At 39.4% G+C, this 25,253-nt stretch overlaps 3 protein-coding genes across 3 annotated transcripts; 2 read left to right on the forward strand and 1 right to left on the reverse strand.

The window, feature by feature from the left end:
- LOC107636941 lies at window positions 14,760-15,170 on the reverse strand. The gene has a single exon (XM_016340412.1). The coding sequence runs from the start codon at window positions 15,168-15,170 to the stop codon at window positions 14,760-14,762; it is 411 nt and encodes a 136-aa protein (XP_016195898.1).
- On the forward strand, window positions 17,223-19,436 carry LOC107636940 (calcium-transporting ATPase 12, plasma membrane-type-like). Its single transcript, XM_016340411.1, has one exon. It carries the CDS (start codon window positions 17,223-17,225, stop codon window positions 19,434-19,436), a length of 2,214 nt encoding a protein of 737 aa, XP_016195897.1.
- Window positions 19,457-20,257, forward strand: LOC107636939 (calcium-transporting ATPase 12, plasma membrane-type-like). The gene has a single exon (XM_016340409.1). It carries the CDS (start codon window positions 19,457-19,459, stop codon window positions 20,255-20,257), a length of 801 nt encoding a protein of 266 aa, XP_016195895.1.

Genomic DNA, 25,253 nt, shown 5'->3' on the forward strand with positions numbered 1-25,253 from the left:
AGTCCCTCAATTTCAGCCAGAAAATACCTGAAATTACAGAAAAACACACAAACTCATAGTAAAGTCCAGAAATGTGAATTTAACATAAAAACTAATAAAAACATCCCTAAAAGTAACTAGATCCTACTAAAAACATACTAAAAACAATGCCAAAAAGCGTATGAATTATCCGCTCATCAGCCACCAATTCAATAAGCTCAACAGTCTCCTCTGGTGTCTTCTTCTTGTGCAATGAACCACCTGCAGAAGTATCTAAGCTTATCTTGGACATCTCACCCAAGCCTTCATAAAAGATATCTAGTTGGGTCCATTTGGAGAACATGTCCAGAGGGCATTGCCTAGTCAGTAGCTTGTACCTCTCTCAAGCTTCATATAGAGTTTCTCCATCCTTATACCTGATGGTATGAACCTCCAACCTAAGCTTAGTCAGCTTCTTTGGTGGGAAAAATTTAGTAAGAAACTCAGTAACAACCTTTTCCCAAGTATCCAAACTCTCCTTGGGTTGAGAATCTAGCCATAGCTTTGCTTTATCCCTCAAAACAAACGGAAAGAGCATGAGTTTGTATACCTCAGGGTTCACCCCATTTGTCTTCACAGTATCAAAAATCTGCAGAAAATCAAAAATAAATTGATTTGGGTCTTCGTGGGGAAGACCATGATACTGGCAGTTTTGTTACACCAGGGTGACTAATTGTGACTTCAACTCAAAGTTGTTTACAGCTATAGGGGGCACCACAATACTTTTTCCATAAAGGTCTGCAGTAGGAGCAGAATAAGAGCCAAGCACTCTCCTTTGCTCATTCTCATTCGGGTTTGTCACATTGGCATTAACAACATTATTATTATGATCCACAGTGGACTCTGTAGCCTTGTAAAGTCTTGCTTGTTGCAAACGCCGCCTCAAAGTCCTTTCAGGTTCAGGATCAAAGTCTAACAGAGGTTCCTTGTCCCTGTTCCTGCTCATAAACAGATAGAAGACAAGAAAAGGTGGAACTTTCTACGTCAGAGTACAGAGAATTTCCAGTGAGGTAACTTGTGTAAAATAATAAATTAAAAATACTTACGACCCAATAAAAAAAATTCGAAAATTTAAAGGGAAAATTAAATAAAGAAATTAAAACAAACTTAACTAGGTAGCACCAAACTTAATTTCATAAGCCTAATCTAAGCAATCAAACAACTAGTAGTTGTTAATCACTATCAATCCCCGACAACGGCGCCAAAAACTTGGTGCGGAATTCAAGACCACAAACTTACCGGCAAATCCACCGTGTCGTACCACGTAATACCTTACGTGAGTAAGGGTCGATCCCATGAGGATTGATGGATTAAGCAACAATGGTTATGTGATTTACTTAGTTAGGCTAACAGAAAATGATGTTGAGAGTTCAATTGCATTAATCAGTAAATTCAGAATATCAGAAAAGCAAGCAGTAAACAAATAGTGAATAATATATGGAGAAACAGTTAAGGCTTCGGAGTTATCTATTTTCTGGATTGACTTTTCTTACTAACTATTTTAATCATGCAAGACTTAATTCATGGCAAACTATATATGATTAAGCCCTAATTCCTTAGACCTTCTTAGTCTACTCTAACTTTCATCAACCGCCAATTCCTTGGTCACTTAATTCCAATTAGAGGATGAAGTTCAATTCTAGTTTATGTGCCACAGAAACTCTAATTACCCATAGATAAAAGGATTATATGTCACATATCCCGTTAAGTCCAGATAATTAGAAGTTTAGGAGAGATTATTTTTAAGCTGTTGTTCAAGTAAAGAGCTTTTCCAAGTTATACAAGAACTCAATTAAAACAAGGGTCATACTTCCGTTCCACCCAAATTCATAAGATAAAGAACGAAAACGATTCTTGAAATATAAATCATTACATGAATTAAAATAGAAAAAATAATAGTATCAATCCATACAATAGACAGAGCTCCTAACCTTAACAGTGGAGGTTTAGTCGCTCATGGTTTAGAGAGAAAACTAGGATTGTGAAAAACTGTAAATTGCAGAATGAGGTGGAAGAAAAGAGAAGAGCCCGAAGGACTAATTCTCTTCCCTTTTATATCTAATCCTAATTAATGTAAATTATAATTTTTAAAACTAAATAATATCTTTTCCTATTTTTAAGATAAAATTAAAGCTTAATCAGAATTAAAATAAAATCTTCGAACAGCCTTATTTTGGACGCTGGGACCACTTGATTCGGGAGATCATGCACCTAACTTGGGGTTGTCCACGCCTTACTTGGTCCTGGCCGCATGGATTGGAGTTTGAGTGGGTGAGGTTGCGCCTAACTCAAGGATTCATGCGCCTTACATGGAGTGTGAGTTGCTCCTTATGCATGCTTGTTGGTGTCTTGCGCCTAACTTGAGAATTCTCAAGTTAGGCACAGCCTAGGCAGACTCCTTGGGCGCTTTTCCTTCATCCTTGCGCCTAACTTGAGAAATCTCAAGTTAGGCGCCACCTTTGCTAACTTGGTGGAGAAGATGTATGGACTATTATATATCGTTGGAAAGCTCTGAAAGTTAGCTTTCCAATGCCACTAGAATCACGTCCATTGGACCTCTGTAGCTCCAGATATTCAGGTTTGAGTGCAGAGAGGTCAGGGTTGACAGCATCATTCGCCTTCTTCTCTTTTTCTGCGAAAACTCCATCAAATTCAGCCGAATACTACCTAAATTAAATAGAATTGTACATGACTCAAAGTAGCATCCATAGTGGCTAAAAGATAAGTAATTCTTGATTAAAATCAACAAATTGAATGCAAATTCACTAGGAAAAGATAGAAAAGATGCTCACGCATCACAAATTCACTAGGAAAAGATAGGAAAGATGCTCACGCATCACAACACCAAACTTGAATTGTTGCTTGTCCTCAAGCAACCAAAATTAATTTAGGCTTAGGATGTGAATTTGCATGAGAATGAGAGTTTGATTAAGCTCAGGTCTCTTCTTATAGTGGGGTTTACAACTACAATCTTGAATAGTTTTGGCATCTCACTCTCCTTTGAATCAGAAGGATGTCACTGTCATTCGGAATTAGAATCCGGATAATATTATGAATTCTCTGATCATTTGTAACTCAATTTAACCCTTGAACACATCAATTTTTCTTTGATTCTTTTTTTTTCTTTGGTGCTTTGCACCTTGAGCCTAGCCGTGATTTTAAATGTTTTGTCTCAAGCTTCACTTGACACAGAAACACCACAAGCACTTAACTGGGGAACTCTCTTTAAGTTTTGATTTTCCTTTTAGTTACTCCCAGACAGTGGTGCTCAAAGCCTTTGGCATACTCTGTTAATTACAATTGATCTCGACTCTAAATGTTTTGTCTCAAGGATTACTTGACACAAGAACACCACAAGCATGTGACTAGGGAAACAACTCTTTGAGTTTTTAATCATGTTTGACCTCCCTAGTCATTGATGCTCAGAGCCTTGGACCTTGCTTTTATATTTTTTTTTGTTGCTTCTTTTGCTTCAAGGATTAAACTTTTACTTATTGCAGAGACTTCATAATAATTCTCTAAATTCTTGTTCCTTGTACATCAACATTCTTTGATTCAAATTTAAATATGAACTGTTCATGTCATGCATTCAAAGTCACAGAAAATACCACCACATTTGAATAAATGAGACTATTCTAGAAATTAAACTCAATTTCTCATGCACTACATCTTTTCTTCTTTTTTTTTTTTGATTTCAAGCTCAGTGGACAATACATGAGACACCTTTCAGAATTAAAGCAACTAACAGAACCAAACTAAAACCTAGGAATTTATCTAATAAAGGATCATGCAATAAACGAGACAAAATAGCAGAAAAACCGGAACATAACATAGTAAGAGCGGGAAGGAATATAGAATGAAAGGAATTCAACCACCTCAATTATGTTGGTGGCCATCTCATTCCTCCGGCTATGCTCTTCAGTGAAGATGATTCGCCTCCCTTTGGTCCCATAGAAAATCCATAAGCAAAGCGACAACACCAAACTTAAGGGTTTGCTTGTCCTCAAGTAAAGAAGAACTGAAAACAAAAACAAATAGTATAATGAAAGAAGAATAAAAGGATAAAAGAATAAGAGAGAATTAGGATTGGGGGCTGGATGATTTGAAATCAGGTGCTGAGGTGGTTTAATTGGGCGTCGTATGCGACGCATACACGTAAGGAACGCGTACGCGTGGATTGCGTGAATTTCAAGCGATGCGTACGCGTCAGGGATGCATACGCATGGACGGCCAGGGTGGGAAAATGACGTGAACGCATCAGGGACGCATACGCGTGATGCGACTTGTGCTCCCAGCACCATTCCAGCCCCATACCATCATAACTCTCTGGCCATACACCCATTTACGCCGATTTGCAGGGTCACGCGTACGCGTGGGCTCGCTTGTGCGCTAGGCACTCCACCAGAACCACTCCTGCACAACTCTCTATTCAATTTTATTTTTCATGCACACACATATGACGCGTACGCGTCAGCGATGCTTGCGTGTCGTGTGCTCGGTTTTTTTTAAATTATCCAGTTCCTGTTCTTAAACTAGCTGCATGATCAGAAAAATAGTAAAAACTCAATAAAAATTAAATAAGTAAGAAAACTACTACTACGAAAAGTAACTAAGGATACAAAATTATCGGGTTGCCTCCCGACAAGCGCTTCTTTAACGTCACTAGCTTGACGGTCAGTTCTGCTAATTTAGTAGATGAGTGGACCTCTGGCGATCAATCTCGCCTCCAAGATAGTGCTTCAACCTCTGGCCATTCACTGTAAATTTTCTGTTAGAATTCTCTTCCTGTATTTCCACATGACCATATAGTGAAGCTCTGGTAACCACAAACGGTCCTGACCACCAAGATTTCAGCTTCTCGGGAAAGAATTTGAGTCTTGAATTATACAAAAGCACTCTCTGTCCTGGCTCAAAGACTCTGATGGCAATATTCTTGTCATGCAGTATCTTGGTTCTCTCCTTATAGAGCTTGGCATTCTCATAGGCTGAATATCTGAATTCATCAAGCTCATTCAACTGAAGCATTCGCTTAATTCCTGCAGCTTCTGAATTAAGATTCAGATACCTGATTGCCCAGTAAGCTTTGTACTCTAGCTCAATTGGCAAGTGACAGGATTTGCCATAGACCAACTGATAAGGGAACATGCCAATGGGAGTCTTGTATGCTGTCCGGCATGCCCAGAGAGCATCATCAAGCTTCCTAGACCAGTCTTTTCTTAAAACACCGACGATCTTCTCTAGAATCCTCTTAAATTCCCTGTTGGAAACTTCAACCTGTCCACTTGTCTGAGGGTGATAGGGGGATGCCACTTTATGACGGACTCCATATCTCTGCAGAAGAGAGTCCAGCTGTCTGTTACAGAAGTGACTGCCTCCATCACTAACCAGTGTCCTTGGGACACCAAACCGGCTAAAGATATATCTCCAAAGAAAGCTCATTACCACCTTAGCATCATTGGTGGGTAGAGCCACAGCTTCCACCCACTTGGACACATAATCAACTGCCACTAGAATATAGTTGTTTGAATGTGAGGGTGAAAAGGTTCCATGAAATCAATACCCCGCACATCAAATAACTCAACCTCAAGAATCCCCTGCTGTGGAATTTCATGGTTGGCAGAGAGATTTGTGGCTTTTTCACATCTATCACAGTGCTTCACAAATTCTCTTGAATCTCTGAAGAGAGTCGGCCAGTAAAACCTGCTCTGAAGGACCTTTGCAGCTGTCTTTTCACCACCAAAGTGGCCTCCATAATCTGAACCATGACAATGCCAAAGGATTTGCTGTGTTTCTTCATTTGGGACACATCTCCGGATGATACCATCTGAACACCTTTTAAAAAGGTATGGTTCCTCCCAAATGTAGTACTTTGCATCAATCAATAGCTTTTTTACTTGTTGTCTACTGTACTCCTTTGGTATAAAATTCATGGCCTTATAATTTGTAATATCTGCAAACTATGGAGCCTGCTGAATGAGGAATAATTGCTCATCCGAAAACGTCTCAGTCACAGCTGTGGGTGGTTGTACTCCGGCTTCAGGCTCAATCCTGGAGAGATAGTCAGCTACTTGATTTTTTGATCCTTTCCTGTTTTTTATCTCAATATCAAACTCCTGAAGGAGTAACACCCATCTGATTAATCTTGGTTTAGAGTCCTGCTTAGTTAGAAGGTACTTCAAAACAGCATGGTCAGTATAAACAATAACCTTAGAACCAAGTAAACAAGACCTAAACTTATCAACAGCATACACAACAGCTAATAATTCCTTTTCTGTAGTTATGTAATTCTTTTGGGTATCATTTAACACAGACTGGAATAGTAAATGTCATGTACAAGCTTACCATGCCTCTTTTCTAAAATAGCTCCTATAGCAAAATCACTGGGATCACACATCAATTCAAATGGTAAATCCCAGTCAGGGGGAGCTATAATGGGGGCAGAGGTAAGGTTTGTTTTTAGAGTTTCAAAAGCATGCAGACAATCAGAATCAAAGACAAAAGGAACATCAACAACCAACAGGTTGCTCAATGGTTTAGCAATTTTAGAAAAGTCCTTTATGAATCTCCTATAAAATCCTGCATGACCCAAGAAACTCCTAAATGCCTTAACATTAGCTGCTGGTGGTAATTTTTCAATTACCTCCACCTTTGCTCTGTCAACCTCAATCCCCTTACTTGAAATTCGGTGTCCAAGAACAACGCCTTCTGTGACCATAAAATGGCATTTTTCCCAATTCAAAACAAGGTTTGATTCTTGACACCGTTTCGAAATAATTACCAAAAATAGAAAAGTCATCCATAAATACCTCAATGAACTTTTTAACCATGTCAGAAAAAATTGAAAGCATACACCTCTGAAAAGTTGCTAGAGCATTACAAAGTCCAAATGGCATTCTCCTGTAGGCAAATACTCCAAAGGGGCATGTGAATGCTGTCTTCTCTTGATCTTGAGGGTCCACTGCAATCTGATTATATCTAGAATATCCATCTAGAAAACAATAAAAAGCATGACTAGCTAACCTCTCAAGCATCTGATCAATGAAAGGCAGGGAAAAATGATCCTTCCTTGTAGCAGTGTTGAGCCTCCTGTAGACTATATACATTCTCCAACCTGTGACTGTTTTTGTAGGAATAAGCTCATTCTTTTCATTCTTGATCATTGTCATCCCTCCTTTCTTAGGAACTACCTGCACAGGACTTACCCAAGGTTTATCAGAAATAGGGTAAATAATACCTGCTTCCCATAATTTCATTACCTCTTTTTGGACCACCTCTTTAATAGTTGGATTGAGTCTCCTTTGTTGTTGCACAACTGGTTTAGCATCATCTTCAAGGAGGATCTTGTGCATACACTTGGTTGGACTAATCCCTTTCAAGTCACTAATGGTCCACCCAAGAGCTGTTTTATGGCTTCTGAGCACTGAAATAAGCGCCTCTTCCTCTTCAGACTTCAGGGAAGAGCTAATAATCACTGGATAAGAATCATTTTCACCCAAGAACACATATTTCAGAGAAGGAGGTAAAGGTTTGAGCTCAAGCTTGGGGGCTTCCTCCTCTGCTTTAGGCGTGTGAACCATAGCTTTCTGGGGTGGTGAATCATCAACTTCAACTAATTCATACTCAGAAATAGGATCCAGAATGTCATCAAGTACCTCAACTTTCAGTACCTCTTGAACAAGTGGTTCAATAACATCAATTTTCATACACCCTTCAGAATCATTAGGGTGCTTGAGAGCTTCAAAGACATTGAGGACCACCTGTTCTTCATTGACCCTCAGGGTTAATTCACCCTTTTGCACATCAATCGGAGCTCTACCTGTAGCTAAAAAGGGTCTACCAAGTATAATAGAGCATTTTACCTCCTCTTCCATGTCTAATATAACAAAATCAACAGGAAAAATAAATGGTCCTACTTTAACAAGTAAATCCTCAACAACACCTACAGGTAATTTAATAGAAAGATCAGCAAGTTGAAGAGAAATACGAGTGGGTTTTACCTCCTCAATTTGAAGCTTTTTCATCACTGAAAGTGGCATTAAATTGATGCTAGCTCCAAGATCACATAAAGCTCTTTGAATGGTGACATCTCCAATGGTGCAAGGAATGACAAAGCTCCATGGGTCTGGCATCTTCTTAGGAAGGTTGTGTTGAATAATGGCACTACATTCCTTGGTTAGCACCACTGTCTCTTGTTCCTTTTAATTCCTCTTGTGGGTCAACAATTCTTTCATAAACTTAGCATAGAGAGGCATTTGCTCAAGAGCCTCTGCAAAAGGAATGTTGATCTGTAGCTTCTTGAAAACATCTAAAAATTTAGAAAATTGCTTTTCTTTGGAAGCCTTCTAAAGCCTCTGAGCGTATGGCATTTTTGGCTTGTATTCAGGAGCCTTTGGCAAGGTAGGATAAGTGTCAAGAGAGTCGGGGAACGGGTTGTCTGCACGCTTTGGAGGGGCGTGCTCCACTTCTCCCTTTTTCTTCTCTGGAGTTTCCTTTTCAACTAGCTCTTCATTGGCCTTTTTCTTAGAGCCAACTACTTTACCACTTCTCAATTGAATAACCTTGCAATCTTCTCTTGGGTTCACCACTGTATCACTTGGAAATGTACTTGCAGACCTCTTAGGTATTTGCTTGCTTAGTTGGCTCATTTACACCTCTAAATTTCTAATGGAGGCTCTGGTTTCCTGCATAAAACTCCTCATCATCTCCCAATTAGAATCTTCTTCGGATTTAGAGTTTGCCTGCTGAGTTGGTTGTTGTTGCTGAGACTGAAATTGGCGGTTATTGTAATTGTTCTGTTGGAAGTCGCCCTGAGAATTATTGTTGAAGTTCTAAGGTCTCTGAGGTTGGTCCCTCCATCCAAAATTTGGGTGATTTCTCCACCCCTGATTGTATGTCTTAGAATATGGATCGTTGTTGGGATTCCTAGGACCACTCCCCATGTAATTGACCTGTTCAGAAGAGGATTGAGCATAATCATAAGTATCATTTTGCACAAAATTACCTGCCATGTCATAAGAGACCTCTTGAGGTGGATTTTGAGTGTTGATAGCTGAGACTTGCATGCCACCCATCTGCTGAATAAGTAGATTTATTTGCTGAGACATAAGCTTGTTCTGAGCAAAAAGAGCATTAACAGCTTCCACTTCCAACACGCCTCTTTTCTGAGAGGTCTCAGAGTTCACAGGATTCCTGTTAGATGAGTATAGATATTGGTTGCTAGCCACCAATTCAATAAGCTCAATAGTCTCCTCTGGTGTCTTCTTCTTGTGCAATGAACCACCTGCAGAAGTATCTAAGCTCATCTTGGACATCTCACCCAAGCCTTCATAAAAGATATCTAGTTGGGTCCATTTGGAGAACATGTTCGGAGCGCATTGCCTAGTCAGTAGCTTGTATCTCTCTTATGCTTCATAAAGAGTTTCACCATCCTTCTGCCTGAAAGTCTGAACCTCCAACCTAAGCTTGGTCAGCTTCTTTGGTGGGAAAAATTTAGTAAGAAACTCAGTAACAACCTTGTCCCAAGTATCCAAACTCTCCTTGGGTTGGGAATCTAGCCATAGCTTTGATTTATCCCTCAGAGCAAACGAGAAGAGCATGAGTTTGTACACCTCAGGGTTCACTCCATTTGTCTTCACAATATCATAAATCTGCAGAAAATCAGAGATAAATTGATTTGGATCTTCATGAAGAAGTCCATGATACTGGCAATTTTGTTACAACAGGGTGACCAATTGTGGCTTCAACTCAAAGTTGTTCGCAGCTATAGGAGGCACCACAATGCTTTTTTCATAAAGATCCGCAGTAGGGGCAGAATAAGAGCCAAGCACTCTCCTTTGTTGCTCATCCCCATTTGGATTTGCCACATTGGCATTAGCAGCATTGTTAGGATCCATAGTGGATTTTGCAGCCTTATAAAGTCTTGATTGTTGTAAACATCGTCTACAAGTCCTTTCAGGTTCAGGGTCAAAGTCTAACAGAGGTTCCTTGTCCCTGTTCCTGCTCATAAACAGACAGAAGACAAGAAAAAAAAATGGGGTTCTCTACGTTAGAGTGCAGAGAACTCCTAGTGAGGTAACCTGTGTAAAATAATAAAATAGAAATACTAAATAAATAAAATAGAAAAAAATTTCGAAAATGATAACAGAAATTAGACAAAAAAAATTTCGAAAATTTAACAGGAAAATTAGAATAAAATTAACTAGGTAACACCAAACTTAATTTCAGAAATTAAGAAAAAAAATATCAATACTATTTTTTTTTTGAAATTAATAAAGCAACAAATAAATAAAAAAATTAAAACTAAAACGCCTAATATAAGCAATCAAACAACTAATAGTTGTTAATCACAGTCAATCCCCGGCAACGGCGCCAAAAACTTGGTGCAGAATTTATAGCCACAAACTAACCGGCAAGTGCACCGAGTCGTACCAAGTAATACCTCAGGTGAGTGAGGGTCGATCCCACGAGAATTGATGGATCAAGCAAAAATAACTGAGTGATAGGCTTAGTCAGACAAGCAGAAAATAGTGTTTGAGAGTTCAAAAAGCATTAAATAATAAATTCAGAGTTTGAAAACAAGCAAGTGAATAGGTTGGGAATAAAATATGGAGAAGGCAGTTAAGGTTTCAGAGTTATCTATTTTTCCAGATTAACTTTTCTTACTAACTATTTTAATCATGTAAGATTTAATTCATGGCAAACTATATGTGATTAGACCCTAATTCCTTAGACCTTTCTAGTCTCCTCTAATTCTCATTAACTGCCAATTCCTTGGTCAATTAATTCCAATTAGAGGGTGAAGTTTAATTCTAGTTATTATGCCACAAAAATCCTAATTATCCAAATATAAGAGGATTATATGTCACGTATCCCGTTAAGTCCAGATAATTTGAATTTAGGAGAAATTGTTTTCAAGCTGTTGTTCAAGTAAAGAGCTTTTTCAAGTTATACAAGAACTCAATTAGAAAGAGGATCATACTTCCGTTCCACCCAAATTCATAAGATAAAGAGCAAAAATAATTCTTAAATTATAAATCAGTACATGAATTAAAATAGAAAAGTAATAGAATCAATCCATACAAATAGACAAAGCTCCTAACCTTAACAATGGAGGTTTAGCTGCTCATGGTTCAGAGTGAAAAACTAGGATTGTAAATTGGGCTGAGGTAGAATGAAAAGTTAACTAATGTTGGGATCCCGTTGGGACCTTTCCAAAAGGGAAGTTTCTTTTTCCTTTTATATCTAATCCTAATAAATTTAAAATCTAATTTCTAAAACTAAATAATATCTTTTCCTAATTAAAATAAAAATAAAGTTTTAAATTAGAATTAATTAATCAGCGTTTTCTGCATTTTCTGCGTTTTCTGCATTTTCTGCATGTGGCGCATGCCACGTGTACGCGTCAGGTACGCGCACGCGTCGCTCCTCGCTGACATCTCCTTTAATTCTTGTGCTGCAGAAACTCCATCAAATCGAGTTGAATGCTACCTAAAATAAACAGAATTACATGAGAATCAAAGTAGCATCCATAGTGGCTAAAAAATAATTAATTCTTTATTAAACTCAACAAATTAAATGCAAATTCACTAGGAAAATATAGGAAAGATGCTCATGCATCACCATGCTCCAAGTATCAGAGGATAGGGTCTATCCAAGAGGGGGGTTCGGCGTTTGGGTTGCACACAAGATGATTGCAGGTTCAGTTGCTAGCCCTTGAATTAATGATCTGTTTCTCGTCCCGGGCTTGGTGCTTGCTAGCTTGGAGAGGAGGTCGGCTCGGGCGTTTCTCTCTCTAGGGACATGCTGAATTTTGACTTCCTCGAAGCTTTTGCATAGCTCCTTTACCTTTTCCAGGTATTTTTGTAGTAGTGTGTCCCTGGCCTGGTAGCTGTCGTTTATCTGAAAGGTGACGAGGAGTCGCTACTAACTTCCACCCTTGATGCTCCAACCTCTTGGGCTAGGATTAACCCTCCTATCAGGGCTTCGTACTCTGCCTGGTTGTTGGAGACTGGGAAATCGAACTTGATCGATTGCTCGTAAGCTACTCTTGCCGAGTTCTCGAGAATGATCCCAGCCCCTCCGAACGTTTGGTTGGATGCTCCGTCAACATGGAGTTTTCACCGTGTGTTTAGTATGTTGGGAGCCTCTCCTGTGACCTCTACCAGAAAATCTGCCATCGCTTGGGCTTTAATTGCCTGCCTGGGTTCGTATTGCAAGTCATATTAGGACAGCTCTATTGCCCATGCCATCATTCTTCCCGCGAGATCGGGTTTCTAGAGGACTTGCCGAATGGTCTGGTCGGTTCTTAGGATGATCACGTGCCCTTGGAAGTACTCTTTTAGCCTTCTGGATGAGGTTAGTAGGGCGTAAGCCAATTTTTCCAACTTGGTGTACTTCAACTCCGCCCATTGGAGTACTTTGCTGATGAAGTATATTGGGCGTTGAGTCTTGTCTTCCTCTCGGACAAGGACTGCCGCCATGGCTTGTGTGGTCACTGCTAGGTATAAGTACAGAGGTTCCCCCTCTCTGGGTTTGCTGAGCACGGGAGGTTCTGAGAGTATCTTCTTGAAGTGGCTGAATGCTTCTTCACATGTCGGGGTCCACTCAAAGGCGATTCTTTTCTTCATTAGGTTGAAGAATGGGATGGCCCTTTCCGCCGAGGCTTCGAGGAACCGGGATAGAGCCGTGAGCTTCCCAGTGAGTCGATGCACATCTTTGATGCACCCAGGACTTGTCATTTTGAGGACGGCTTTGCACTTGTCTGGGTTGGCTTCCACCCCTCTTTGTATTATCATAAATCCTAAGAATTTCCCTGCTTTCATGGCGAATGCGCATTTGAGTGGGTTGAGCCTCATTTTGAATTTTCTTAGTGCTTTGAAGACAGCTTGGATGTCATCTATTAGCCTGTTCGGCTCTGCTGTTTTCACCAAGATGTCGTTGACGTACACTTCTACTGTCTTGCTGATGAGGTTGTGGAAGACCTTGCTCATTAGCCTTTGATAGGTGGCTCCTGCGTTCTTCAGCCCAAATGGCATTACTTTGTAACAATAGGTGCCTCCTGGCGTTATGAATGCCGTTTTGTCCTCGTCGGGTCGGTGCATTGGGATCTGGTTATAGCCGGAGTACACATCCATGAAGCTGAGAAAACGATACCCTACCGCCGAGTCTAGCAAGGTGTCAATGTTGGGGAGGGGGAAAGAGGACGTTGGACAGCCATGTCGAGTACTCAAGTTCTTTGATGAATCCTGCTTCCAACAACCTGGCTGTTTGTTTGGCGACTTCATTGGCCCTTTCTTGAGACATCTTTCTTCGCCGCTGGGCTACTGGCTTGGCGTCTGGTTTCACGGCTAGTCGGTGGGACATGACCTCGGGATCCAATCCCGGCATGTCTGATGGTGTCCACGCAAAGAGGTCACCGTTCGCCCTTACGACCTCCATGAGGGGGCCCTTGTGTTCGTGGGGGTAGGTTATTGTTTACGAAGGTAAACTGGTCTGCCGACTTTCCTATCTGAAACTTTTCCATGTCCCCTTCTGGTTCTGGTCTTGGCTTGTCCTCCATCCTGATGTCCAGGTCTGCCAAGAACACGCCAGTTGCCTTCTTAGATTCTTTCATTAGGGAGAGGCTGGCGTTGTCACAGGCGACTGCCGCTTCTAGGTCTCCCCTTATGGAGCCAACTGTTCCCTTGTCCGTTATGAACTTCATTATCAAGAATTTAGTGCATATTATGGCTGAGAACTCGTTGATGGTCTTTCTACCCAAGATGATATTGTAGGCTGTGGAGTCTCTGAGGACTACGAAGTTCGCCATAACCGACCTCCTGGCGTCACCGGTTCCTAGGCAGATTGGGAGGGAGATTGTCCCGTCGGGTTTAATGTAGTTATCGCCTAGCCCCATAACCCCGTGCTGGTGATTCTTGAGGTCAGACTCCTTGAGCCCCATGGTATCGAATACGTTTCTAAACAGGATGTTAGAGTCGGCCCCGGTGTCGACGAGGATTCGTCTGACTAACCCTGTCCCGACCATCCCTATAACTACCATGGGGGTTTTCGGGGAGGTCGTGAAACCATTTATCTTTTGGGCCAAAGGACATCGTGGGAGGTCCTCTGCTGACGATGGGACCTTCTGTCAAGACGGATAGAATCCGGGTATCCTTTTTTGTTGCCGACTTGGATTTAGGAGGGCTGTCGCGCCCGACCACGACGTTGACCACAAAGGTTGGGGGGTTGTTGGCGTCCCATATGGGTTCTTTCCTTGGCTTGACAGTCCAGCTATGATCTTCCTCGGAGCATTCACGTTCCCGTCTCCTCGGTTCTCTGATGAGCCGGGAGAACTCGCTCAACTTTCCTTCTCTGATGGCCTGCTCTAAGGCATCTTTGAGATCGAAGCAGTCTTGGATCTTGTGACCGAATCCCTTGTGATAATCGCAGTAAAGGCTTTTGTTGCCTCCTGTTCTTTCTTTCAATGGTCTAGGTCTGGATAGGAATCCCTTGTCTGCAATTTGTTGGTAAACCTCCACTATGGGCGCCGTGAGTGGCGTGTAGTTTGTGAACCTCCCTACCCGTGGGGGTTGCTTGGATTGCTTAGCTAGGGTGCCATCCTTGGGAGCTTCTTTGTATCTGTCGACCTGGGGGGCCTGCAGAGGTGAGGGGTTTGGGAGCTGCCGTTTGTTGGCTGCTATAACCTGACTCACCTCCTCATCATTGATGTATTCCTTGGCCACGCTTTGAATTTCCTGCATGGATCAGACGGACTTGGTAGTGAGGTGCTTCCTAAAGTCCTCGTTTAGCAGGCCGTTCGTCAGGCAGAGACTAGCAACTGAGTCCGTAAGGCCGTCGATCTCCAAGCATTCGTCGTTGAATCTGTCCAGGAACTTCCTGGTCGGCTCTCTGGGTTTTTGGGTAACCCCTAGTAAGTTAATCGGGTGCTTTGCCTTGGCTATGCGTGTCGTGAACCGAGCCAGAAAGCTTTGGGAGATGTCTGCGAAGGCCGTGATGGACCCTTGTGGGAGTGCGTTGAACCATCGGATCGCTGGATCGGCTAGCGTCACAGGGAATGCTCGGCATCTGACCGCGTCGCCTACTCCTTCCAAATTCATTCTTGCTTCAAAAGCTGTGAGGTGCTCCAGGGGATCCTTAGTCCCATCGTACCTCATGTCCGTTGGCTTGTCGAAATTCTTCGGAAGCTAGACCTTGAGGATTGAGGGGTGGAAAGGGGTGGCTCCCATGATGATGGGTTCCTGTTGTTTCTTGGCTTTCCCTCTTTGGGACTCCCCGTGGCTCTCGGCCTGCCTTGGGTAGGTCGAGAGGTCGCCTGTGTATGTGCTTTGTCGCACTTTGCTGGGCTCCTTTCTCTGTTCTCGTATCTTCGGGAAGGGGAGCGGGTGTGCGTGCGGGATCGGCTGGCGTCACCGTGGGATCGGCTGTCGTCGCCGTGGGATCGACTCCTCACTGCCAGCTCCCTTTCAAGGTTTTGTACTCTGTGTCTGAGCTCTTGTATGATCTTGGCGCTGTCGGCTCCCATTCCTCCGAAAGGACGTCTTTCGGGGGTCTTGGTGTAGATTGGTTGGTTTGACTGAATAGAGGATCGTGGCTGTTCGCCAGTACGAGCTGTCGAACTCGCCCTACTCAGGCGGGCCCCGCTTCCTTCGCGGAGTTCTGTTCCGAAGTGGGGAGTCGCTCCATGTCTGTTCTAGGGTCCCCACAGAAAGGCGCCAATGTTCGTTACCTGAAGATCTCGGGTACTCGATGGGTCGAGTGACGATGAAAGGGTGAGTGGGCGAGACCCCGGGGTGACTTTGTGTGGGTTTCCGGACGTGAGTTGAAGGCTGGCGACACCGAAGGTAGAATGGACAAGGGGTGGCCACCTGCAAGAGACTCCGACGATCAAGTCAGTGTCCGTACGAGGTTATAGCCAAATTGGGTAAGATGCTGCGTACCTTGGGGGGAGAGCTGACTTCTCCCCTTATATACTGTGCTGGGCGGGCCCATTAAATGGCCCAGCCTACTGGCCAAGAAGCTTCTGTGAGCTGTTCTGGTCCACGTGGGAGGAGCAAGTCGCTCCGGACTTCAGGTCGGGATTTCGGGTGCTGCCTCGAGGATACCGATCCAACCGGTTTGCTGGGCGTGGTGACTTGAGCCGCAGTGGCAAGTCGCGCGTTACTCCGGGTCGGGCGTGGGGGGCCGACCCGTCGGGTTTCCTTATCCTGGTGGTTCGGGCATGGGTCGGAGGCGGTGTCCCCGACCCGCCGGGTAATCGGGCTGGACCTGTGTGGGTCCGTAACAATTGGCACAATAAAAGTTAGGCTTAATAGTCAAATTACTAAAAGATAAGACATTCTTCAAATTCATCCCTGGAAAATTTTTTCAATCAAATTGATCCTTGAAAGATTACGAATTAATCATATTTGTCCTCCAGTCACTCCATTAATAATTTTGTTTAAAGATTAATGCTATAATACCTAATATGTCTAATTAGATATTGACCAAATATATTTATGAAAATTTATTAATTTAGTCATTTTTTCTAATTATAAAAATTCTATTCTCAATATGATCTAGTGACTAAATTGATAGATTTTCTTAAACATATTTAGTTAACGGCCAATTGAACATGTTATGTATGTTATCAGTTAACATTTTATATCATCAATCGTTGACAAAAATTATGAGTAGAGTAATTGAAAGACAGATATGATTATTTCGTAATCTTTAAAGGACTAATTTGATTGAAAAAAATTGTTAGGAATGAATTTAAAAATATCTTATCTTTCATGGACTAATTTGACTATTAACTCATAAAAATTATTTGAAGAAGAAGGATGAAAAATATAAGAAGAGAAAAGACTTTGTTAGACTCGGTTAAAGAATGACTTATTCATCCAACATTTCTAAAAAAAAATATTATTAGGTTGATCCGTTGATGCAATTCATAAGAAAAAAGTCACCGTACTCTTTTAGAAATGATTTTTTGACTTTTGAGTATGGGATAATGATCTTATATTTCAACGAAACTACCCGAATCAATTAAGTTGAAGAAACCTGATTGAGACATACCGCACTTCAATTCCATGAAATTTCTCTTGCTACACCAGTGTCAAAGTACTCTTTCCAGTGACTTGAAATAGCTCCATTTTAAGTGTGTTACCCTTAAATCTCTCCACCTTTTCTTCCCCATTTTTCCAAGATTGCAAAGCTTAATTATTGTGATGATCAATTCGCAAGAATCTTGTGCCGTTGTAAACAATGCAAGACACAGGTGGCAAGTGGCCTTTGCTGCTATTTACTCCTATAGAGCTATAGCTTCTCTTTTCAATGAAGTTGCTGCCAAGAGAAATCACAATACTCCATCATCATTTGTTGCCATCCATGTTGGTGAGCCAGACTTGTTCTTTTCAGATCTTAACAAGACACGCATAAGCAACCTTGTGAAGGACAAAGATCATGGCACACTAGCTCATCAATTTGGAGGTGTAGATGGTCTTGTAAGGTTGCTTCAAACCGATGAAAGGAACGGCATCAATGGAAGCCCGGAAGAAATTTCCTGTCGACACAAAGCGTTCGGGTTCAACAACAATTATCATAAGCTAACAACAAAGAGCTTCCTCCACTATGTGCTATCAGTAATGAAGGATCCAATACTCATTATCCTATTGGTATGTGCCACCCTGTCTCTTGTTTTCAACATAAGGGGAGATGGATTCATACATGGATGGTATAATGGTGGAAGCATTTTCATTGCTGTTCTTGTTGTTGTTGCCGTTTGTTCAATTAGTCACTTCTGGCCCTATAGACACTTCAATAAGCTGCTACAGATGAGCAATGAAAACCAGTTTATTCAAGTAGTAAGAAATGGGCAGGAGCAGCAGGTTTTGGTATCTGACATCGTCGTCGGAGATGTTGTTTGCTTAAGGAATGGCTGCCAAGTTCCTGCAGATGGAGTTCTTTTGAGTTCCAATTCATTATTGCCATTGCTTGTGGATGAATCAACCTTGGGAGTGGAGCACCAAGTCGAGGTTAGTAAAGGCACAAATCCTTTCTTGTTTTCTGGGACAAAGGTTGATCATGGCCATGGTAAGATGCTAGTAACTTCAGTAGGTGAAAACACCAAATGGAATGAGATAATGAGCCTTCTAGGCCAGGAACCTCACAAATGGAGATCTCTTGAAAGCCGGCTTATAGCACTGACCAGAATAACAAGTATAATTGGATCTGTAGTAACAGCATCCACATTGATTGTTCTGCTAGTTCGGTTTTTCTCTGGTTATATGAGAAATAATGATGGTTCACTAATGTTTAGATCCGGCAAGAGTAACGCCTATGATGCTTGGCCTAAAGTAGTTGGGCTTATGGTGAGCGCAGTGGCCGTTGCAACATCGGCAATCCCTGAAGGGTTGCCTTTGGCTGTGGCAATTACAGTTAGCTACGCAGTGAAGAGAATGCTAAAGAATCAAGCATTATTCAGACAGTTCTCAGCTTGTGTTCAGCTTGCCTCAACCACTGTTATATGTACTGACACCAATGAAATACTAACACCCGTGAAACAAAACAAGTTCAAACTTTGGTTAGGTAAAAAATTCTTTATCCATGAAGAGGGAGAGGATAGTTCTTCATCATTATCACAGTTAATAGCAGCGAACATTCGACACCTGGTCTGCCTGGGGATTGGTCTAGGACATATTTCAAATGAGGATGACATTATCTGTTGGGCCGCTACGGAATTAGGCATGGATGCCCAAGAGTCAAGGGAAGGTTTCAATGTTCTCCATGTTGAAACATTGAACGAAGAAATGAAGCAAAGAAAAGTTCTTTTAAGGAATGAAGGTGACCACACAATTCATGTGCATGTGAACGGAAAAGCCGAGGGGATACTTTCCAAGTGTTCATATTATTATGGAGTTAAAGGGGATGTGAAAGCCTTAGATAATGACACAAGGAGAAATGTAGAATGTGCAATGCAATTGATGGAACAGGAACGGTTCAAATGCATAGCATTTGCACATAAAGCACTCAACGACATTTCTGAATCCCATCCACGGATTGAAGATGACACATTAGTCTTACTAGCACTGATAGGTTTCAAGGATCTCATCCATTCTGGGGTGCCGGAAGCTGTACAAGATTGCAAACAAGCAGGAGTGAACATCAAACTAATTACAAGCGAGGATGTTTCAACAGCAAAAGCTATAGCTTCTGAGTGTGGCATCCTTCATCCCAATCAAGAATTCTGTAATGGACAGGTAATGGAAGCGCTGGAATTTCGAAACTATTCGCATAGCGAAAGACTAGATATTGTTGAACAAATCTGCGTGATGGCCAAGGCTAGTTCGTCTGACAAGCTCCTCCTAGTGAAATGCTTGAAAAAAAAGGCCATGTGGTTACAGTCACCGGAAACAGCCCCGGCGATGCCCCAGCCTTGGTAGAAGGTGATGTTGCCATTCATATGGGTTTTAAGGGTAACAACATAGCCGTAGAGAATTCTGACATAGTCGTCCTTAACGGAGGTTTTGTGTCTTTTTTTTCTGTCCTACAAATTTGGAGAGGGATTTATGATAACATCAGAGTTTTCATTCAGTTTCTGCTTGCTGCAAACTTAGCCTCCTTGGTGACAGACTTCGTTTCCATAATTTCGACAGATCAACCGCCAACAATTAATATTTTGACAGGTATTTCTGTTCAAGAAATCCCATACGCAGTGCTGCAAATACTGTGGTTGAAGCTCATCATTGGTACTTTAGCTGTTCTCGCCATAGTGGTGGAGCGAAAAACAACAGACGAGTTCATGCGGGAGCAGCAGCCTGCAAGGCCTAACCAACCACTCATCAGCAACGAAATTCTCAAAAACATACTCATTCATGCCTCTCATGAGATAGCTGTCCTCTTAACCTTCCAATTCAAAGGCGAAAATCTATTGGCTATCGATGGCAATGTGAAAGACACGTTCGTCTTTAATCTGTTGGTTTTGTTCCAAGTCTTTGCTGTTCTGAAAGCAAGGAAGCTTGATGGAAGAGGTATATTTAAAGGAACAGGGAGGACGAAATTGTTTTGGGGAATAATTTTTGGCATTGTGATTCTTCAAGTGGTGATGGTCAAGAGTCTAGCAATTGCTACAGGAGGAGGAGATTTAAACATGTGGCAATGGGGTGCATCTGTTGGCATTGCCTTCACCTCATGGCCAATACAGTATATAGGCAGCAAGCTCATTGTTGTCTCTCAAGAGCCATTCATTTGTAATGTCCTTTGAAACTTGGATCACAAGTGACAACAGAATCATATATTGTCCCTTTTATTTAGTTTCTTTCTTTGTTCAACATCATGGTTTTATCCTTGATGTTTTGTTTTTGTTTGTTTGTTTCCAATCCGATGATATGTGCTATATATTGAAGGCTCTCAATAGTCTAGGATGGGAGCTGAATCTATGGTCTTTTTTAAATTTGTATACTGCAACTTCAAACTGAATTTAAGTCAGTGTTGTTATTGAGTCTGCAATATTGATTATGTAGGAGACAATTTTGTTTTGTCTTTTGACGATTGATCAGTAATAGACTAAGTTGTTGTGACATCTGCAAGATTGTTTATTCAGGAGATAATTTCATTTTGTCTCATATCAAAAGTAAAAAAGAAATAGAGCAGAGAAGAATAAATGACACAGTCATGCATCTTGGTTCAACCACCATGTGCAATGTGACCTACATCTAGTCTCTATCACAACTGTGGTAGAATTTCCACTATCTAAAGATTTACAAACACCAATTTCCAAGAATTCAACCTAATCCTATTAGGACAATCAAACTTTTACCAAAGCTTGATTTAGATAGGTTCACTCCCAGTCTTACAACCATTAAGTGCTCACCCAACTTAACAAGAAAATCTTCTCGGGATATAATGATTACAAAATAGAAATATGTACAAAAGAAATTGGAATAATTTTCTGATTTTTCTCCATGATTACTCTCTTTGCCTTTTCTTTTAATGGCTTTTATTAATGACTCACATATTTGCCTTTTTCCATTGATTTAAAAACAAAGAAGGATAAAACTGAAGAACATAAAATTCAATGTAAATCCATGAAGAAGAAAAAAATATAACTAGAAAGCTATGAAGGCCGAAACAGTGTGCTCACTCTTCTTGTTTTAATTTTTGGCTATTTATCCTTTTAAATAAGAATAAAGCTATCAAAATTTGAGCTTGGTTAAACACCTTTGTCTTTATTCTTTTTTCTCATAAATCAGATTAGAGACGCAAAGAAGAGATAGGACAGCAGCAATAATTTCATGGATTATAGAGTTAACTTGAATTCTTACCTAACTACTTTTCTTTCTTTCTTTTTCTTTGACATAAAAAATATGAACTATTGATCCATTCTTTGGCTTCAAGTTTCAATTGTGACATTTGATTTACAATAGAGTAAAACAACATTCATTTTCTTTTTCTTGCCCGAAAACAGAAAGATGGTACTTCAACAAGTTATAGTGATTGTACAAAGATGACAACTTTCTTCTTTGTTTTGCCTCTTAACCAAATTTGATTTGATTTTTCTCTTTTTGCCTTCAATCTTTGACTTTTTCCTTTTTTTCCCTTTTGATGCATAAATTTGGTAATCCACCTTTTTCACTTTTCTTAAACCTAATCTGAGTATACATTTTTACTTGTGAAACATCTTTTTATCCTTGGTTTAAGATTAGTCACATGGGTTATGGTCAGAAGAGAAAAGTGATTGTTTGGTTAGAGTCTTGGAAATTTGAACACTTGGTTACGGGCTAGAAGATAATAAGTGTTGTTAAGGGAGCTTTGGGCCTGTTTTGAATATTTTATTTTTCTGCACAGTGAACATATATATTATACACATTTTTGGGCTTTCAACCGAAATCACTAATATTTGTCATTATCAAATTATTGTTATTTTTATTTAAACTCAACAATCTTTCTCTTGATGACAAACATTATAAAAGAAAATGAATTGATATTAAAAGAGGTGAGAAGAGTTAATGATACTTCTCTTTGATGATCCACTTTCATGCATATTGATTTTTCCTTCTCTTTCATTTGATTAGCTCCTCCTTAATGTGTGCTTTTTCTCATTCTGTGATCACTATTAAAATAGCAATGTTTGTGCAGAAACTATAGTCAAAGGTAATACCTAATATCAGCAATTAACCTAACATCCACAAATACAATATCTACAAATATACAAAGCAGTCTATTGATGTGAAATTTTTCAAAACCACAATTCGACAAGTGCACTGAATCGTATTAAGTAATATCACAGTGAATAAGTTATCATTCCCACGAAGATTAAAGGACTAAACAACAATGATTAATTGATTATTCTAATAAGACAAATCAAGAAACAGAAGAATGAATGAGGAATTAAAGCAAACATATAAACAGAGGAAAAGTAAATAGCAAACTGTAAGTGAAAATAATGATGGTGAGAATGTTAAAGCATGTAGAGATCAATCACGATAAAATCATATATAATTGAATTTCAATTCCTTGAGAATCCAATTTCTCCTTAATTAACTAATTGTCAATTCTTTGGTCAACTAATTAAGAAAAGAGGTTAAGCACAAATCTTATTTAGTTTCAAATAAGATTCAAGAATAATTTTAGGTTGGATTATATATCACTTATTCAAGCTAGTCTTAAACAATTGAAACTTACAAGAAAGAAGAATGATTTCTAAAAGTTTTCTAATCCAAATTTTATGTCACTTTTCAAACTAGAGCAATTGAAAATCACAAAGTATTGCACACTCTTTGAAACATTATTCATAGTCAAATAAAAAAGTTGTGAGAAAGAGTTTTCAAGTTAATTCTAATATTAAGTTTTTCAAAACAATATTTAAAATCTAAAACAAAGTTAGAATGTTTTCCAACAATTTTGAATCTTTAGGGATGAAGAACGAAAACTCAATCATAAAATAGATTAAAGTACAAACCTCATATAAAGTAAAATTAGATTAATAATCCATAAAAAGATGAACAAAGCTCCTAACCTTAACAAAGGAGATTAGTTACTCACAGTGGAATGAAAACAAAAACTCTAAAGTCTAGTGTAAACTATATGAGATATGATGTCCACCTCGTGAAAACAATCCTTGGACTTATTTAAAACCTAAACCGAAACCTAGAATTTAAATACAAAACTAAATCAAAACAGAATCAAATCTAATTCAAATCAAATCTTTTTTTAATGACTCTTAACTGACTAGTAATCTTCCTTGTAATTCAGATTCAAAGTTTGGTGATTCAATTCTTCAACATCATGGACTTAGAGTGGTAATTGGGCTTGTCAAACATGGGTGTGTGGCACGCCCACCTTTGACGTGTTGCACACCATCAAAATTTCAGTCCTGGAAGCATGCAACCTTAGCATGTGGCACGCTCACCCTTGATGTGTTGCATGTCAACTTCTAGCTTGGAGGAACCTTTGAATGGCACGCCTCTTATGATTGGCGTGTGACACGCTACAAAATTTCAGCCCTGGAAATCTCTTCTTTGGACGTGTGGCACACCAAATATTGGCGTGTTGCACGCCCTTCATTCATGTCTTGGAGACTTTCCTAAAAAAATGTCCAGAGTATCACGCTCAAGATTGGCATGTGGCACGCCCTAAGCAAGTTTGGCTAGAGATTTAGAGGCCTTTGAGGACATGTGGCACGCCCAAATGCTTGTTTCTTGTGTTCCTGTAAACATATTTTTGTGATAAAATTGTGAAAGAATAAGAAAAGAAGAGAGGAAGAATATTATATTTTGTATTTTTTGATTGATTGAATTGAATTTGTAAATTATGAAGATAAAATTAAATATATATAGAGTATTGTCCTATGAAAGATAAAAACAAATAAAGAAAAGATAAAGAAAAGATAAGATAAGATAATAAAAATTAAAATTATAATTGAATTTATGTATTTTGTTGAGTTGAATTTGTGGGTCACGAAATTTTTTATTGTTGTCATAGACAAAAGTAGAAGAGTAGTTTAATACTTTGTGTGAAATTCAACTGAAGAAGAAATGTGATGATTGTACTAGACATCAACCACCTGAATCTAATGGCCATCAAGACTACTCTGGCTCAAAATCTTTTGTGGAATTTGACTGGAAAATAATTTTCATCGGTTATGTGGGAGGATTTGTTGTTGGACTGGCATTGGGAAGTGCTTTTTGTTCAGATATTCTCATATGGGTTAAAAGGAAGACTTTTTGTTTAATTTCAAACAATAACTATGTTCTTTTCTCTCTTATATCCTATGTCACGTAGTGTTATGTAAAACTATTTAGAATAAAGTATCGTTTTTGTCCCAAATGTTTGGGATAAGTCTCAAAGTTGTTCCTAATGTTTTAGTGGTCCTATTTAAGTCCCTAACGTTTTAAAACTGACTCAATGTTGTCTTGCCATTCGAGATCCGTTAACAGAATTGACAGCGGGATAAAATTGAGACGATTTTGAAACGTTAGGGACTTAAATAGGACGAAAACGTTGGGGAAAAAAATGATACATAAAAATAAATTTTAATTTTATCCTTCAATAATATTAATTTTTTACTATACATAGTATTCAATTATTTTTTCATCACATCCAAGTAAATTACACTTAATCATATTACTTTCATTTTAAATAAATTAATTTTTTTAATAATTTTACTCTTAAAAATTTTTAGTTATCATGAAATGTTTGTAAAATGACTAATATATAAACTTGTAGAAAAGAAAAAAAAATGATATATATACAATAAAATATAAATTATACCTTTTGTCTCTAATGTATCAAAATTCTTTAAAATTATAAAAAAAATAAATTTATTTAAAATGAAAGTAATGTGATTAAGTGTAATTTATTTAGATGTAATTAAAAAATAATTGAATACTATGTACAATAAAAAATTAATATTATTGAAAGATAAAATTAAATTAAAATTTATTTTTATGTATCGTTTTTGTCCTTAACGTTTTCGTCCTATTTAAGTCCCTAACATTTCAAAATCGTCTCAATTTTGTTCCGCCGTCAATTTTGTTAACGGATCCCTAACGGCAGGACAATATTGAGTCAATCTTAAAACGTTAGGGACTTAAATAAGACGATTAGAATGTTAGGAATAACTTTAGGACTTACCCCAAACATTGGGGATAAAAACGATACTTTACTCAACTACTTAAATAGAGATAAAAGAAAAAAAAAGTAGTATGCTATTTTATTTGTTTGCTCATGTTTAAATAATTTAATTATTATCATATATT

Source organism: Arachis ipaensis, chromosome B04 (genome assembly GCF_000816755.2).
Source record: "Arachis ipaensis cultivar K30076 chromosome B04, Araip1.1, whole genome shotgun sequence".
NCBI classification, from domain to species: domain Eukaryota; kingdom Viridiplantae; phylum Streptophyta; class Magnoliopsida; order Fabales; family Fabaceae; genus Arachis; species Arachis ipaensis.